The following is a 17,565-nucleotide window of genomic DNA, read 5'->3' as shown; positions in this document are numbered from 1 at the left end:
TAAAACTGGCCATTTGATTGCAGGTTTATTTTGGGAAGACAAAGGAGATAGTTTGCAATCTACGATGACCTCCTGACATGATGCAACAATAACAAGATAATTTGATTGTAAAGTCATTTGTAGATCTGGGCTTTTGTTGTGCTTAGAGTCATTTATACATCTGGGTTTTTGTTGTGCTCAGGTTGACATTTTCAATCCCTATTATCACATTGAAGCAATTTTTTTTTTGGTCGGCTTATAGCATAAGATTTATAATATTAAAGCCTTCTCAAACAGAGGTTTCAATATAATCCATTGGTTTGGATGATGACGTGAGACAAAGAAAAAGAAGTGTATTTTGGAATCTATTGTGTGGGTGTTTGTTCTTCGGCAAGATACAATGAAAAGGGAATCTTCTTCTGCCGGCCTCTATCCACTAACTTGCTCCTATTTTTGTAGAATGCATAAGCGTCTCTCTCTCTGTCTCTCTCTCTCTTGCTATTTTGTAAAAAAGTACAAAATTGTAGTCCTTGAATGGGGCCAGGTTCAATAAGAACCCTCAAAAGCAGGTTGAATGGGATCGGGAATGCATTGTAGACTTGTAATTAGATGTTGATTATTGTACACATGATGCAAAGCTACCCAGTTATCAATGTAGGGTCAGTTATGTTCATTTCTTTTATTAGTTCAATATAGATTTGTTTTCATGGTTTACCTTTGGAATATGAGTTTGCGAAATCAAATTTCACAATAGTGAAGGAAAAAAGAATTAAAATTGAGCCTTGTTATTTTACCATATCTAAAAAGAGAACATAAACACCATTTTTTGAGATCTACTCTGAAAATCTATTATGGTCTCCTTGAAGTCCTTTTATTCTCTTTGAATATATGTTGGGTTGTGTTCAAATTTGGCTGATGTTGTTTCTCCAGACTTGCAGTATCATGCAAAGATGGGATTGCGTACATGTTTGGTTATACATTCTCAAGACCCTACTGCCGAGTCTTTGTTAGGATGTAAAATCGAAAGTACTCCTATTGCATATAATAAGAACCTATTAGCTGTGAGATTGGAAACGACAAAGGTAATACTATTTCCTTTTCTTTCTTTCACTTTGGTCTTGGGACCACATTGGACATCCTTAGATGAGGTCTTATAGCCCTTACTTGCTATCAGTAGCATTGTCAGCTTGGCACGCCACTGCACAAGGGGGAAATACCAATTCCCAACATCTTATCAAATGGAAAGAAAACAAGTAGTTTGATTCTGCATGTTACTGTAGCAGTGGATACTATCAATTACGAGTGCCTTTTTTTCGGCTGCACCTGCAGATGCCATTTAAAATTCACCAGGATATGTTATGAAACAAACACAGAAACCCACATTGACTGGCTTCTAACATGCACCAATGGCCAAACATAAATAAATTGAAAGAAAATACCCAACAATTAAAAACTAATCAAAAAGCAAATAACCTTCATATCATTATTGTTGAAACTGGTTACATATTCAAATCTTATGAGAGTAAACTTGTTACATACTATCTAGTCATATCAAATACTTTTCAATAAAAGTAATACAAATATAAAAGCATTCACTACACACAAGAAAACTAAAAACTATTACATACGCCCTAAAGTATCAATAATTTGTTGTTGAATGACCATCAGTTTAGGCTTGACCATAATACGCTCTTGTGATTCTTGTGAATGATTGTTCTGATGTATATCACAACGCCTCAAGTTTATATTGTAATTCATCCCTTCCATATATTCATCGTACCATTAAAAAAAGTACAATTTCTACAAAGATATTACATTCTTTCAGGGTTAGATCGGGAGCTTGATGTACTTAATTTGCATTGTAAATTGCATCGTGGACAGGTTCGCCATTGATATCCTCCAGCATTTGTGGAAACTGATGACATGCTATGTACTTCAAAGGTCTAGACCTACATCCCAATTTCATAACAAGGAAACAATGGAAATGAATTTCTCTTGTATAGCACAATCAAATACTAAAGTAACCAATAAAAAAAAAACTCACACATAGAGCTTTTCTTGTGACCACAATTATGCAGACCACAAACTAAGCATGATTCATCCAAAACAAGCCTCATTATTGACAGACTGATTGTGTTACACAGACCCCCAAATCAGGTTTGTCAAGGCTCGTACGATAAAAGAAAAATCCAAACAAAGTCCTGATTCATTTTGTAAAATGGTTTTGAGCTCATATAATTTTACAGACCATAAGCCAGCATTACTCATCCAAAAAACCTCAAAAAACATATCTATGAACATGATTTAGTTGCTCTGTGTAAGACATTCAAGAACTAAAACATCGAAACCCCCAAATGTGGCCACACATTTTTTGATCGATTATTTTGTACAGATCATAAGCAAGCATCAATCATCCATAAGAAAGCATTAATAAAATGGCATCACTTGTCCATAAGAAAGCATCAGTAAAATGGCATCATGCATCTATAAGAAAGCATCAGTAAAATGGCATCCATAAGAAGCTTCAATAAAAGGTAAAATAGACATAGTAAAATGGCATCCATAATAGTTTAGTTGCTTTGTGTAAGACATTCAGCCATAAAAAAACCGAAACCCCCAAATGTTGCCATAAAATTTGTGATCGATTAATTTGTACAGATCATAAGCAAGCATCAATCATCCATAAGAAAGCATCAGTAAAATGGTATCACTCGTCCATACGAAAGCATGAGTAAAATGGCATCACTTATCCATAAGCAATCATGGTAACTTGGCATCCATAAGAAGCATCAGTAAAGAGTAAAATGGTCATGATAAAATAGCATCCACAATAGTTTACTTGCTCTGTGTAAGACATTCAAACACTGAAAAATCGAAGACCCCAAAGGTGGCCAAAAATTCTGTGAGATACAAATTTTTAAAGAAATGTCAATGATCATAGTTTTGTTGCTCTGTGTAAGACATTCAAGCATTGAAAAAATGAAACCCCCAAATATGGCCAAAAATTCAGTGAGATACAGATTTTTTAAGAAATTTCTATGATCATCGTTTTGTTGCTCTGTGTAAGACATTCAATCACTGAAAAATAGAAACCCCCAAATGTGGCCAAAAATTTTGTGAGATACCAATTTCTAAAGAAATTTCTATGATCATAGTTTTGTTGCTCTGTGTAAGTCATTCAATGTATGTAAAACTGAAACTTCCAAAAGTTGGCATTTCATATTGATTAATTTGTAGATATCATAAGCAAGCAAAATCTGTTATCGATTAATAAAGGAAGATCAAATGGCTTCATTTACTGCAAAATGCTTCATGTTCAATATGGATGAGGAGCTTAAAAAAAAACAACAATAATAAAAAAGAAAAAGTGCTATGTATAAGACATTTAATGTCTGTAAAACCAAAACCCCCAAAAGTTGGCATTTCATATCGATTAATTTGTAGAGATCATAAGCAAGCAAAATATTTGATCGATTAATAAAGGATGATCAAATGGCTTCATTTACTGCAAAATGCTTCATGTTCAATATGGATGAAGGAGTTTAAAAAAAACATCAATAAAAAAAAAAAAAGTGCTCTGTGTAAGACATTCAATATATGTAAAACCAAGACCCCCAAAAGTTGGCATTTCATATCAATTAATTTGTAGAGATCATAAGCAAGCAAAATTTGTGATCGATTGATAAAGGAAGATCAAATGGCTTCATTTACTGCAAAATGCTTTATGTTCAATATGAATGAATGAACTTAAAAAAAACATCAATAAAAAAAAAACAACTGCTCTGTGTAAGACATTCAATATTTGTAAAACCGAAACCCCCATAAGTTGGCATTTCATACACAATGTTTCTTGCTGATAATGTAAAATTTAAAATGCTTCATGTTCAATATGGATGAAGGAGCTTAAAAAAAAATAGCAATATAAAAAAATAAATAAATAAATAAAAATGATCTGTGTAAGACGTTCAATGTCTGTAAAATCGAAACCCCCAAAAGTTGGCAATTCATATCGATTAATTTGTAGAGATTATAAGAAAGAAAAATCTGTGATCGATTAATAAAGGAAAATCAAATGGCTTCATTTACTCTACAAAAAAAAAAAACGAGGATAAAGCAGCAAGATTCGCCAAACCTGAAATGGGGGAAATTCCACAGATCTCAGTTATTGTGTGTTTGTGCTGCAAAGTGAGCTTGATCTTATAGTCCCATCTGCTGCCCGGTTCCTCATCCGCAATAGAGAGAGAGAGAGAGAGAGAGAGAGAGAGAGAGAGAGAGAAGGATTTTCAGGGTTCGCGAACCCCCATTTCAACATTTTAGCCAGCTCTTAGAGAGAGAGAGAGAGAGAGAGAGAGAGGGAGCGCGATCGAGTGAATGAGGGTTTCAGCTCAGAGAGAGAGAGGAGTTTCATCGATGGTGGAGAGATGGTGTGCTTAGAGGGAGAGGGAGCGCCATAGAGTGAGAGAGGTAGTGTGTTTGAATTTCAGACCCATTTATTTTGAGCCATCCGATTAGATGGGAAAAATCTTACCCATTGGCGCATGAGATCCAAATACGCGACATCGCGCATTCAATCTTTTCCCTATATATATATATATATATATATATGAAAAACCTAAAAAATGTCTATAAGAGAAATGCTACCATGTTTTACCTCGATCACGGACTTGCTATATCTGTGGCTGTTTATTGAATTGATAGGAAAAACCTAAAAAACATCTATAGGCAAAATGCTATAGCGTTTTGCCTCACGGACTTGTTATGCATGTGACGGTTTATTGAATGAACCCACAATGGACAGCGTCATCTGTTGCGGTATCACAAGAATTTGTGGACCACCACAGACCTAGTATGTCTGTGACGGTATCCACCACAAACATGCTAGGTCCATAGCTGTTGAAGACCGTACGCCGTCCTATATTTTCAGACGACGATTGGCATATGGGTGAAATCACTGTAGCATTTCATCGATAAGTGTTGCGTGTGTGTATATATATATATATATATATATATATATATATATATATATGGAAAATTCTTCCCAACGCCTATCGATGAAAATGAATAGTATTTTCGCGTACCCTCATCACCATCCAAATGTTATGTCAAGATTGTCTGGTAGTGTTTTATTTTTCCTTTTTTTTTTTCCAAATCAGAATGACCTGAAATTTGGAGGGTATGTACATCTTACTTACCAAAATACCCCCAAACAAAAATGAAAAATGAAACACTACGGGACAATCGTGACCACGCGATGAACTTCGGACAGTGATGGGGTAGGCAAAATCACTATTCCATTTTTGCCTATAGGTGTTACGTACTGTTTTCTTATATAGATATATAGGGTGCAATTTGTAAAGAGCATAGGCTCTCAACAATCAAATTAGAGCCTATCTTCAAATAGTGTTGAGTAATGTAGTTTCAATACTAGAAATCTTTGTGAGAGCTTTAAAATACATTTTTATCTTTATTTATAAAGTTTAAAGGTTCAAAAATAGTGTAGAACGACAGATCTATGAAAATCTTGAAAATTACTAGTACAAAAATGCATTACAAAATACACTATTTTCAAAACTAGAAATCCTTTTTTTTCTCATGTCCATGCATCATGATGTTGAGATCATCAATTTGATGATATTTGGACTTCAAAACAACCTCTTCTATTAAATTTTTTGAGGTAGGCTCAAATTTGATTGTTTAGAGCATCGGCTTTGTATAAACTTTTTCCATATATATATATATATATATATATATATATATATATATATATATATATATATATATATATATATATATATATATATATATATATATATATATATATATATTGGGTTACGTTAGGGTGTTCACTTTATGAAGTAATTTATCATTGTAATCAATAATTTTGAGCACTTCTATATCTTTGTTTTGTACATGAAGCATTTTTTAATAATGGTATTTTTGGTCATTAGGAGGGTATGATGTCATCCACATGGGGTGTGACATCACCCACATAGAGCACACTAATGACATTTAATACTCTATACGGGTGATGTCATACCCCATGTAGGTGAAGTCATACCCCTCATAATTACTCAAAATACCCTTACTAAAAAAAGCTTCATATACAAAACAATGGTATATACGTGTCCAAATTTTGTTTAGTACAATGATAAATTATTTTATAGTATGAACACCTTAACATAACCATATATATATATATATATATATATATAGGAAAATACTATGCAACGCCTATAGGCGAAAATAAACAGTGATTTCGCCTAACCCCATTACCGTCCAAAGTTTATCGTGCGACCACGATTGTCCGCTATTTTTTTATTTTTTATTTTTTTTACAAATTAAAATGAATTAAAATTTGGAATGTGTATTCATCAAAAATATAAAAATCTTTGAAAAATATATAAAAAAAATATTTTACATGAAAAACATTAACCAAAATACCCTCGAAATGTTTTGGGGGTATGTTGGTCAATTTATTTTTTCACGGATAATTTTTTATATATTTTTATTAGATGTGTCTCAGTAAATGTACATACCCTCCAAATTTCAGGTCATTCCAATTTGTAGAAAACAAATAAAAAATAAAATACTACTAGAGAATCGTGACCGCGCGATGAAATTTGGATAGTGATGAGGGTAGGCGAAATAGCTATCATTTTCGCCTATAGGAATTTAAAGACTTTTCCATATATATATATATATATTGCAAAGGCATTTTTTTTTTTTTTTTTCTCATGGTGGTCACAATCGCCCACTCATTAGATGTAAAATTTGATAGCTTGGGGTAATTCACGAAGTCCGAGAATTGTTTTTTTTGGAACTTTTGTGTCCATTCAATGACATTCTTACAACCACCCATTTTAAAATTTAAGAGACAATATGTGTGTGTGTGTGTGTGTGAGCTTGGAGGAGATTAACATATGCTGGCTTCCCAAACTATTCAACAAGGTGTTGAAAACAAAGAAAATACCAGAAAAACTGAGAACAAGTATTGTGATACCTATTTATAATAGCAAAGGACAAATACAAAATTGTACGAACTATAGAGGGATCAAACTTATGAGCCACACTATAAAGCTATGGAAGAGAGTGGTTGTGCAACGATCAAGGCGTGAAATGAATATACGTTTATGCCAAGAATGTCAACTATTGAAGCATTTTTCCTACTTAGGCAACTGATTGAGAAATTTAAGGCGGAGGGAAATCCACTTTAGTTTTTATTGATATAGAGAAAGCATATGATAGAGTACTTAAAGACTTAATTTGTGATGTTAAAAATTAAAGGAAGCACTAGAGGTTATATTGATATAGTGAGAGATATGTGTTATACGTCATTTTTGGCATACTTGTATCCCTGGGGTGAACAAATAGAGAGCTGGTAATAACTTGGTCTCGTCGATGCCCAAGACGTCGTCAGGCCATAGGAACACTGTAGCAATAAGCCCAATATTGGGCGACCTCTGAAGAAATGTCGGAGTGGCCTCAAATTGCATGAGATGGTAGTTTTGGATACCTTAAGGACACCCGTAAAGTTTCGTCACGTTCTAACGAGTTTTGATATGATGAAACTTGGTTTTCAAATCTAGCTCCTATGCTGAAAATGGACCCTATAACTATAGCCTCATTTTATGGGTTTCAAAACAGTATCAGACCACTGCTATAGAATCTAGAAAGCCGAAAAAACCCCAAGTACTAAATTTTGGCTCAATCGAACCCTCCGAGACTATTTGGGCCTAACTTACTATAAAAATGTGGATTTTACACTATTGCGATGCAACCTTGGTGAGCCAGTTTCTATTTATGGAAACTGTGTTTTCTAATTTCAGGATGATTTTCAAATGCTCATAACTTACTCATTTTGGGTCTAATTAAACTCAAATTCAGACACGAGTTAGGTCTCGATGATACACTCGTTTTAACATATGGCACGAGTCATGGCGTGGTCCAAAATAAAACATGAAAATTAAGATTTCATAAAGAAGAACATTCAATTCTTTGAGATGCCATCGCTCAAGATCCCGATGCCAAATCGTCGCAAGTATAGGTCCGTTGTGACCATGCTTCAAAGAGCTAGAGTTTGATATAATGTTTTTATACAATCAGAGGCTGGATAACATGAATTTTGATGTCAAAATGACCTGATTTTCCAGTCATCGGAGTCCTATTTTTCGGCAACTTCCCAAATTAGAACATACTCAAACAGAGGCCAAATGGATGAAATTTATCACAAAATGATTGTGATTGTATCCTCTTCAATTTGTAATCAAAATGAAGACGCAAAACATCATAGATCATGCCAGATTGGTGGTCAAAGAATTACAAAGTTTATGTACTTCGTAAAAATCTGTTTCAAGACGATGGTATCAAAACGTGCACAACAGTTCAAGCATCGATTCTACAACGATTGATTGCTCGAATTATGACCGTAAGCATCTGAAAAAGCTCCCGAGGCTTAGCAATGGCAAGAGGCCCCTCATGGAGGGATGGTTTTGTCATTTGTTGAAAAGTGCTTAGCGGTATTTTTGTCATTTGGTCAAAAAACGGGATTAATATTTTAATTTATAAAATGTGTATTTTTTGACAATTTTGGTTGTTTTTTAACAAGCCACACTTGCTTTGGGGTTGCTCTATATAAGGAACTTAAGTTATTTGTAACATAAGTTTTAAAGCATAATAAAAAAATTGGGTTTTTGCCCCTTCAACCCTTTGCTTGTCCATAGTTTCTAACTTCAAGAGAGATGAGAGAGAAAAATCTACCACCTTGGGTAATTGTCCTTGAACCCTCCACTTCTACTTCCAAACCTGCCACTTCCAAACCTGCCACTTTCAAACCTCCCACTTCCAAACCTCCCACTTCCAATTCCTAACTTCCAAACCCTCTATGTCTAACTCTCAACTTCCAAAGGTCAAGACATCTCTCTAAGAAGCACTTAGAAGGGACCCTCAAAGGTACGCATAAACCCAAGCCGGTCGAGGCCCACTCTCCCTCCTCTTTCTTGATCTTCTTTTCTCTCTCTGTTCTTTCTTTTTCTTCATTCTTTCTTCTCTTCTCTCTATTGTTTACTTCAAAAGGAGGCTCTTTGGGTTAGCGCCTTTCCGATGGGCTAAGCTCACAACTTCGCTTCCCGAACCCTTCGGGTAACAAGGCTTCAAGCCTAATACCTTCCTTTGTGTCCAGTAATACCTCTTAGGAGAGGTTATGCCGGAAGGCTACTCAATTCTCGAGCCTCTTCGTTCTCTCTCTTCTTTATTTTCTCTTCTTTTTTTCTTTCCTCTCTCTTCTTTCCCTTTTTTTTCTCTCTCTTTCTCTCTTCTCCCTCTCTCTCTCCAGACGGACCCAGGGGGTTCGAGCTTCCCCTCTCTTTCTCTCTTTGCTCACGCTCTCTCCTAAAGTCATGGACCCGCACCTAGAGCGAAGCCGTCTGCTCTCCCTCTCTTTCTCTCTCTCTCTCTCTCTCTCTCTCTCTCTCTCTCTCTCTCCCAAAGCTACAGACCCATGCCATAGGGCAGGTTCGTCCTCCTTCCCTCTCTTTCCCTTTCTCTATCTCGCCCGAAGCTACAGACCCACGCCATAGGGTGGGTCCGTCCTCCTTCCCTCTCTTTCCTTTACTCTCTCTCTCTCTCTCTCACCCAAAGCTACGAACCCATGCCATAGGGAGGGTCCGTCCTCCTTCCTTCTTGTCCCCTTTGCTCTTGCTCCCTCTCTCTCTCTCAAGCCTCAGACTCGTGCCATAAGTGGGTTCGTCATCTCCCCCTCTCTTTTACTCTCTCGTTCTGTTTCTCTCACAATACTATATCACAGACCCACGCCATAGGCGGGTCCATCCCCCTCGCTCCATCTTACTCTCTCTCGACCTCTCTCCTACCCCTCCAACCCATGGACCCATGCCATAGGCAGCTCCATCTAGTCTCCTAGTCTCTCACTCTTTCATTCCAATCTCTCCACTCTCCACCTAGGTATGGCCCCGTGTTAAAGACAGGTTCGCCTTATCCCTTTATCTATTTAACTCTCGTCTCTCACTCTCTCTCACCTCTACCTACTGCTCAAGGTGCACGGACCCACGTCATAAGCGGGTCCAATCTCTCTTCATCTCTTTAATTGCCCTCACTCTGTCTCCTTAACTCACTTCATCTCTTTAACTCCTCGCACTCAATCTGCTTTACTCACACCCTCACTTCTCATTCTCTTATTTTCATTTTGTCTCATCTCTCTGTCACTCATCTTTTATTTTGTAAGATCTTCATTCTCTCCCTTCATTCACTTCTTCTCTCACCTTTAAGTACTCGAGCTGGGGTCTACCTGAGATAGTGCCTTAGGGTTGTAACAGATAGTGCCTTAGGGTTCTAACTCTCAGACTGTTGCTCTAACCCTCAAACTGTTGCTCTAACCATCAGTTCACATAGTGTTGTTGAGTTGTAACAGATACAGATTCTCTTGCACTCGATCACTCAAACTGGGGTCATCCTGGGTCAGCTTTCTTATAATTTGAACCCTTGAACTACTCTATCCACCGGGTTACATAGTGTTCAAGTTATGAGAGATTTCACTCTCTTTCACTCTCTCTCACTCTCTCTCACTCTCTCTCACTCTCTTCTTTCTTATATTCTCTCTTCTTATCTTCTTCTTCCTTCTCTCTTAACTCTCTACTTTCTTTTCTCGCATTCTACATCTCTCTCTCATCTCTTATAACTCTACTTCTCTTATACTCTATCTATCTTTCTAAATTCAGACAGTTCTTGTGAGACTTTTTTGAAGTGATTTCACAATAGTCTAGAACTACAAGCCTCACTCTCCAGCTTAGACGTGATTTCTCGGCAACCTAGAACTATAAACCTCACTCTTTAGAATCCTCCGGAGTGCTCTTGACTTTGACCATGAAGTCTAGGGACCTTTCTGACATTCCCAATTACTTCCTTAAAGAGGGGACACTGGAAATATGTCAGAGTTTTGAGAGGCCTTCTCTTTTTTATATTCTTACTCCTTTCTCATAGCATCTCTTATCTCACTGTTCATCTTATTCTTAGCTACTCACTAGGGGATCTTTACGGAAGTGAGCTCGCGATAGTCTGGATCTACATACTACACTCTCCCTTTATGCAAGTGAGCTCTCAATAGATTAGAACTACGGCCCACACTCTCTTGAATCTCCTGGGATACATGTGGCCTCCGAGCCCAGTATCTTTCTTGTCTCCGAGAATACATCTTAGGAGAGGTGACACTGGAAAGCTGTCCAATTTCACGGTCAGTTTCCCCCTTTCTCTTCTATACTTCTTCTTCTCTATCCACTCCCAACCCCTCTAACCTTTAGACTAGACCCCCAAATCTACCAGATAATTACCAATAGGAGGAGATCCTAAAACGTATACCCTGAAGGCCATTTTTAGTGTGTGGATCTGAGTAATGTGCACTGAAGTGAGGGGGCCGAATTCAAATTGCACTGTAAGAACAGCTGGAGGGCTTTTGAAACGATCTAAGAGGGCGAATGGCCCAGATGCGTTCCCCGGACTTAAACGACGAGGTAAGTGCTCGAGTCCTTCTTTGTCGATTAAAATCTCTCCTTTTGTTGTTCATATCTGCACTACACACATATGCACACACATGTGTGTGGGCCCTGCGATTGTTCGAGAGAGGATTCCTCCGACCACGTCCTCCATATCGGACTGATCTGGGATGATGAGAAATCAGTGGTCGGGGCGTGATTTTCTTTGGTCCTCCCACATGTGTGTGCGGGGAGAAAATCCTCTCTCAAACAATCGAGGAGGGTCTGCACACGCTGCACGCTTGCGTGTGCACATACACGAGCTCTCTTGAGAGCAGATAGAAACCAACATGGAAAGAGATTTTATGACCGGAATACGTTCAGACGCTTACCTCGCCGTTTGGGGTTCAGGGACACACCCGAGCAGCTCGCCCTCTTAGAATAGTTATGAAGCCCTCTGGCTGTCCGCTAGCACGGTTGGGACACATACTCTTTTCAGGCTTTCAACGTTTCTCTCTCGTGCTTAAAACAAGGCTGACTGGGGAAGGGAAGAGTATGGAAGAAGGACGACAAGAACCTTTCCCTTCACGCAAACGCAGGACATCCGGGCACTTGAGGCAACCAAAGACTTGGATCCCTCTTGGCTACCACCTCAAGATGACTCCTCCCGAGTGACTGAGGGAGAGAGCGTATGCGCTTAGCCGCGAACTTAACCGTCAACACCTCGAGAAAATCTCTGTCCTTACACAAGGACAGCCGAAGGGCTTTCAAAATGATTTAAGAAGGAGAATCACTCGGATGCGTCCCCCTAACCTAAACGACGAGGTAGGCAATCGAGCCCTTCTTTGTCAATTAAAATATCTCTCTTTGTTGGCTCCTATCTGCACTACATGCACATGCACATACACATGCGTGGGCCTTGCAGTTGTTTGAGAGATGATTCCTCCGACCAGGTCATCCATATCGGGCCGACCCGGAACGATGAAAAATTAAGCCCAACCAATATGTATGAGGGAGCACTAACTAGTTGAGGGATAAGTGAGTTCTTAGTGATAATGGGAGTACTTGAGGGTTCAACATTGATCCCATAACTCTTTATTTTGATTATGGATGAGTTAATTAAGAATCTAAAACATGAGATACTGTAGTGTAGGTTGTAGGAGATTGACAGAGTTTTGATGGATCAGACTAGAGGTGACTCCAACACAAAGTTAGAACATTGGGGCATGCTCTAGAATCTAAAAGTTCTAAAATTAGTCGGATTAAGACGTAATACAAATTTAGTAACAATATGAGCAGTAACGAGGAAGTAGTTAAGATTGTTGGTCAAGAAATATGTAAAAGAGAATGTCTCTGATATTTAGGGTCGATAATATTCGAGACTGGAGAGCTTGAAGAAGATGTCACAAAAAAATTAGAGCTGGATGGGTGAAATAGATATGTGCATCCCGAGTTTTATGTAAATGCTGCAAACTATTGAGACTGAATGAAAAATTCCATAGAACGGCTGTAAGAACAACAATGTTTTATGAGACAGAATGTTGGTTGGTCAATAAATAACATATCTATAGGATGAACATAGCTGAGATGATGGTATTGAGATGGATGAGTAGCAAGATAAAAAAAGATATAATTTAGAATGAATATCTATGAGATAACTTAGGTGTATCTCTAATAGACAATAAGATGAGATAAAGTAGACTCGGGTGGGTTGTCATGTATAGCATAGACCTAATATAGTACCAGTTAGGAGTTACATTTTATTTTAAGTGGAATGCTTCAGAAGGGCTAAGAGAAGGCCTAAAACGACATAGATAGAAATAGTGAGAGAAAATATTATGACTTTCAGTTTTAATAGGGTATGACCCTTGATAAAGAAAAATGAAAGAACAAGATTCATGTAGCCAACCCCAAATAATTAGAATAAACCTTATCCCAATGTATTTGCCAGTTTTGGAGTGAGAAAATAAACCCCAAGGCACCTAATATGGGGAGGGTGGATGCTACATTGGTCAGCCCTAGGATGGATGAAATGCTTTTTCCCTTACAGTAGTTTTTATTTGGGAAAATATTTTGATTTGCCTGGGCTTTGGGGGTATTTGACTCATCTCCAAATTTGACACATATATTCGATGAACAAGTTTGTGAAATATATTAAATGAATTGATAGTTTCTTTGATGAAAGGGTAAATGCGGTGAAAAATATCAATTGGTTGGGACTCTAAAATGAATTTATTTGACCCAATTTCGTAGATTGTATCACTATCATTAAAAAGCTTTAGGCAAAAGACGATCTATTGGTTCACCTGGTCTAAATTTGATCCAATTATAGTAGTCTCCCTCATGCAGATAAAATATTTTTCCCTCCTAACCATTAAAAAAAATATTTTTCAGTCGAAAATATATACTTGAAAAAATAAAATATATAATTGAAAAAATATAAAATGAAACCAATTACCTTTGGAACAAGGTGGTCACAATTAATCATGATCATGGGATTTAAAATTGAGTGGCTACATTTATTCCATTAACCAAACTCAAACTTCAATAAAAATTTCTTTGAACATTGTGACAAACCCAAACTATCAAATTTCACAACGGATAGTTGTAAGTAATTGAAACCACCTTGTATCAAAGGTAAATGGTCTCATGATATACAATCCCTTTATAATTTGCTCATACAGCTTGGGAGTTTTTCACTTATACCATATCATCATTTTAAAAAATAAAGATGTTTCAAATCTTGACCTGACCATCCAAATAACTAGATGGTCATATTATAAGTCTTAGGATGTTATTTTGTGCTGGCGCAAATGAAGTGCTATTAATTTTTTCTTTCTTTTCAGGGTGGCAAGTTGAAGATGTCATTATATACCACAGAACCACAGGTCAAGCCGAGGCTTTAAATAATCAAAGTATCGAGAAATGTGGTTTCAATACTGGAAATCTTTGTAATAGCCTTGACATATATTTTTATTACTAATTATAAAATTTTAAGCTTCAAAAATAGTGAAGATTAATCAGATCTATGAAAACTAGAAAATCTTGAAAATTGCAGTCCAAAAATGTATCACAAGATGCATTATTTCCAAAACTTAAAATCCATTTTTTTTCTCATGTCTATGCATCTTGAGGTCGAGATGATCAATTTGAAGATATATGAGCATTAAAACACGCTCTTCTAGTAAAATTTTTGAGGTGCGCCCTATCTTGATTATTTAGAGCCTCGCATCTATATAAACTTTTTTCCTTGTCTAATGGATGGGTTTCTACGAGTCCCTGACTACGTGTTGGCCGCTCTAAAATTCATCTTAAAAATAAATTTTTGATTTAAAATTCTATAGAGGAGGAGGACTCATTGTCTAGAAGGGTAGGGTCTAGGGGGAGACGGTTGATATTCAATTCCATAAATTCCATTTCATCTCAGGTAGTCCTGAGAGTATCACGTGGCCCAATAGCAATGCAAGCATAAAGCAGACTTGAACGGCCCTGATCATAACTGTAACAAACCCATCATTCCCCTTACCCAAACTGACTTTACAAAAAAATCGTTTATAAGCCCAAAAAAAATAAAAAACAACAGAAATTTTACATTTTTCTTCTTCTCTATTTTCTTTTTTCTTTTTTTTGGCTATTTGAAAAAGAGAAAAAAAAAAAAATCAGAGCACGAGCCATTGATTTCCATCAATGTAATTCCTTCCAAGAAAGGGTTTTGCTTCATCATAGGTCAGAGACTTGGCCCATGCCACCCTCCTCTTCATATTTGCTCCCCTTCCTTTGCATTTGTACTCACCAAAAACCACTGTCCTGATAATTCAACTACATTTATTTACAATCAATCAAAGCAACAAAATACAAGAATTAAAACCCTAATCTCTCTCTCTCAAAAAAAAAAAAAAAGCACAGAAGATCAAAGTTGAGAGAAGATTACCCCCTCCTTGATGGGTCACCCCAGTCATACCATCCTTCGGGGATTATGATATCATCCAAGTTACAAAATGCATAAACCACTCTTGCATATCTTCCCCATGCTCTCCCCAAGTATAAAGACCCTGTTCCATTCAATCTGCAATTCAGGAAAGCGAAACCCGAATTCTCAGTCGCTGAATTCCTCTGTGAAGCCGCGATGGCCCCATAACTCGTAGCAGTCGATCGAAGAGTGCATCCCTGATTCAGCTCCATTAGTTTATTAACAACAAATTAATTGAGAGAGAGAATGGAAAGGAGTTAACCTGATACAAGGACCTTCCACTGCCAAAAATGAAATCAATGGAACCTTGAATGTAGCTTCGGTAGAAAAAATGCCTCCCATTCTCATCAAATAGAGTATCCTGTGACCCCAAAACTCTACAGTTTGCAAACACAGCTTTGTCTCCTGAAACTCTCAGTGCGACTGCTTGCATTCCTACTGCACCAGGAGGTGGGCTTGGAGCTGTATTCTAGAGAGAGAAACAATAACTCAAATATAGGCTTTGAATTTCTTGTGGGGAAATTAATCTCAGGGCTCAAATTTGGGAGAGTAGTGATATAGAGAGAGTGGGGAGAATTTGGTTAGTTCAAAACAGGGATTCCAGTGATACAGAGAGAGAGAGAGAGAGAGAGGGATTTTGATTACTTTGAAAACTGGAACAGTAGAGATGGAGAGAAAGAGTACTTGAATTTGTATACCTCAAAAGTGATCCATGATGCACAAAAATAGTCAGATTCTATGGCAACAGAAGCTGAATTAAAGGTCCCAAGCATGTGGCCATTGGGTCCTGGATCGGAGGCTCTGGAATGCCATGAAATCATTGTTCGAGACCTCTTTTCCCCAATTAATGAGATGCATGGCTTATAATATGGGACAAGCACCTTCTCTCTGCAAAAAACAGTACCAAACTATCAAAAAAACAGAGCATGGAAAATTGAAGCACTTGTCTCCCTCTCTCTGTCTCTCTCCATATTTTTTCACACAACTCAAATTACAGAAACCCAAGCAAGAAAACAACTCATCTCTGTTTCCTTTTCATGTCCAACCCATATCATTGAAAACTATGAACAAACTGAAAGTGCAGAGAGAGGGAGATTTCCATGATTTTGCCTTCTTCAGCAAGTATACCTGTAAAATCCTTGCTTGATGAAAATTTTCACTCTCTGATAATTTCCACGAGGAACCAAGTCAATCGCACCCTGAACCGTTCTCGAATCCCCACTCCCATCTTGAGCCACTACAATCACTCTCTCTCGCCCTTTCTCTCTCTTCCCCACCTCCAATTCATCAGAACCACCCCCCAAACTCAAATCATCCCAAGAAATATACGCATTGCTTGATGATCCTCTGCAAACCCCGAGAACCAACATCAAAACCACCAAAAACCCATTAAAACCAGAGCACCCCATGTCCCTTAAAAACCCCAAAAAGAGGAAATTCCCCTTTCGCTCTCTACCTCCTCTTCTCTCTCTAAATCGGGCGCTTCTGGTTTTTTCAGAGAAAGAGAAACAATGATTGTGAGGGTGGTGGGAAATGGTTGATGGTATTAAATGGGGGGAGCGTTGATAGGACACTTTCTCTCCCCTTGTAGCCTGCAACGTTCGAGAGATGGCCATTCAATTTTGAGAGAGAGAGTTTAAAAATGTTGGAAAGGTTCGTCATGACAAGGGTACATAGGTGAATATATTTGCAGAGAGATTGATGCAAGGGTTTGATTATTGCAAGGTGGTTCATGAGTAGTTAAGGTTTAATTCTTTGTGGTTTCAGAGAGAGAGAGGCGGGAAGTCTAAGCGGTTACATAACTGACTTCAAAGGAAGATATTGAGAATTGAGGAGTGGCAGTATTTCAATTGAAGATATGTTTTGATTACACGAGAGGGAATATATATATACATTCAGATATGCAGATGATTTCATTTGTATATATGAGAGAGAGAGAGTGAGAGATTATAACCGATGTCATGTTTGAAATGTTTAGAGAGCGAGAGAGCCCATCTCATATTTGAAATGTTGACAGGGAGGGAGGTTCATTTTATAAATGTTTTGAATAGGATGTTTCATTCAACTGTCAACTGACTATCGAATAGGAGATAAATTATGTTGTTAGAGTTTCTATATATTGGTTGTAGGTACTAT

The 17,565-nt window shown here is 37.5% G+C and overlaps 1 protein-coding gene across 6 annotated transcripts; it reads right to left on the bottom strand.

Moving 5' to 3' along the window:
• Positions 1 to 14,955: 14,955 nt before the first annotated feature.
• LOC18438741 (pectinesterase QRT1) lies at positions 14,956 to 17,287 on the bottom strand. Of its 6 annotated transcripts, none has more exons than XR_016043462.1 (5): positions 16,558 to 17,287; positions 16,128 to 16,317; positions 15,692 to 15,898; positions 15,391 to 15,525; positions 14,956 to 15,278 (listed from the first exon to the last, which is right to left on the bottom strand). XR_016043462.1 is itself a non-coding variant. In XM_020670161.2 (5 exons), exons 1-5 carry the CDS (start codon positions 17,043 to 17,045, stop codon positions 15,275 to 15,277), a joined length of 1,125 nt encoding a protein of 374 aa, XP_020525820.1. In that variant the 5' UTR covers positions 17,046 to 17,287; the 3' UTR covers positions 14,956 to 15,274. The 6 variants fall into 6 exon arrangements, 3 of the variants coding, with proteins under 3 accessions (XP_020525820.1, XP_006848989.2, XP_020525819.1); XR_016043463.1 differs by having other exon boundaries at positions 14,956 to 15,266; XR_016043464.1 differs by having other exon boundaries at positions 14,956 to 15,261.
• Positions 17,288 to 17,565: the final 278 nt, after the last annotated feature.

Source organism: Amborella trichopoda, chromosome 10 (assembly GCF_054954075.1).
Source record: "Amborella trichopoda isolate Santa Cruz 75 chromosome 10, AtrichopodaSantaCruz75HAP2 v2.0, whole genome shotgun sequence".
NCBI lineage: Eukaryota > Viridiplantae > Streptophyta > Magnoliopsida > Amborellales > Amborellaceae > Amborella > Amborella trichopoda.
Note: the sequence above shows the minus strand (reverse complement) of the source record. Positions and strands in the feature narration are given on the sequence as shown.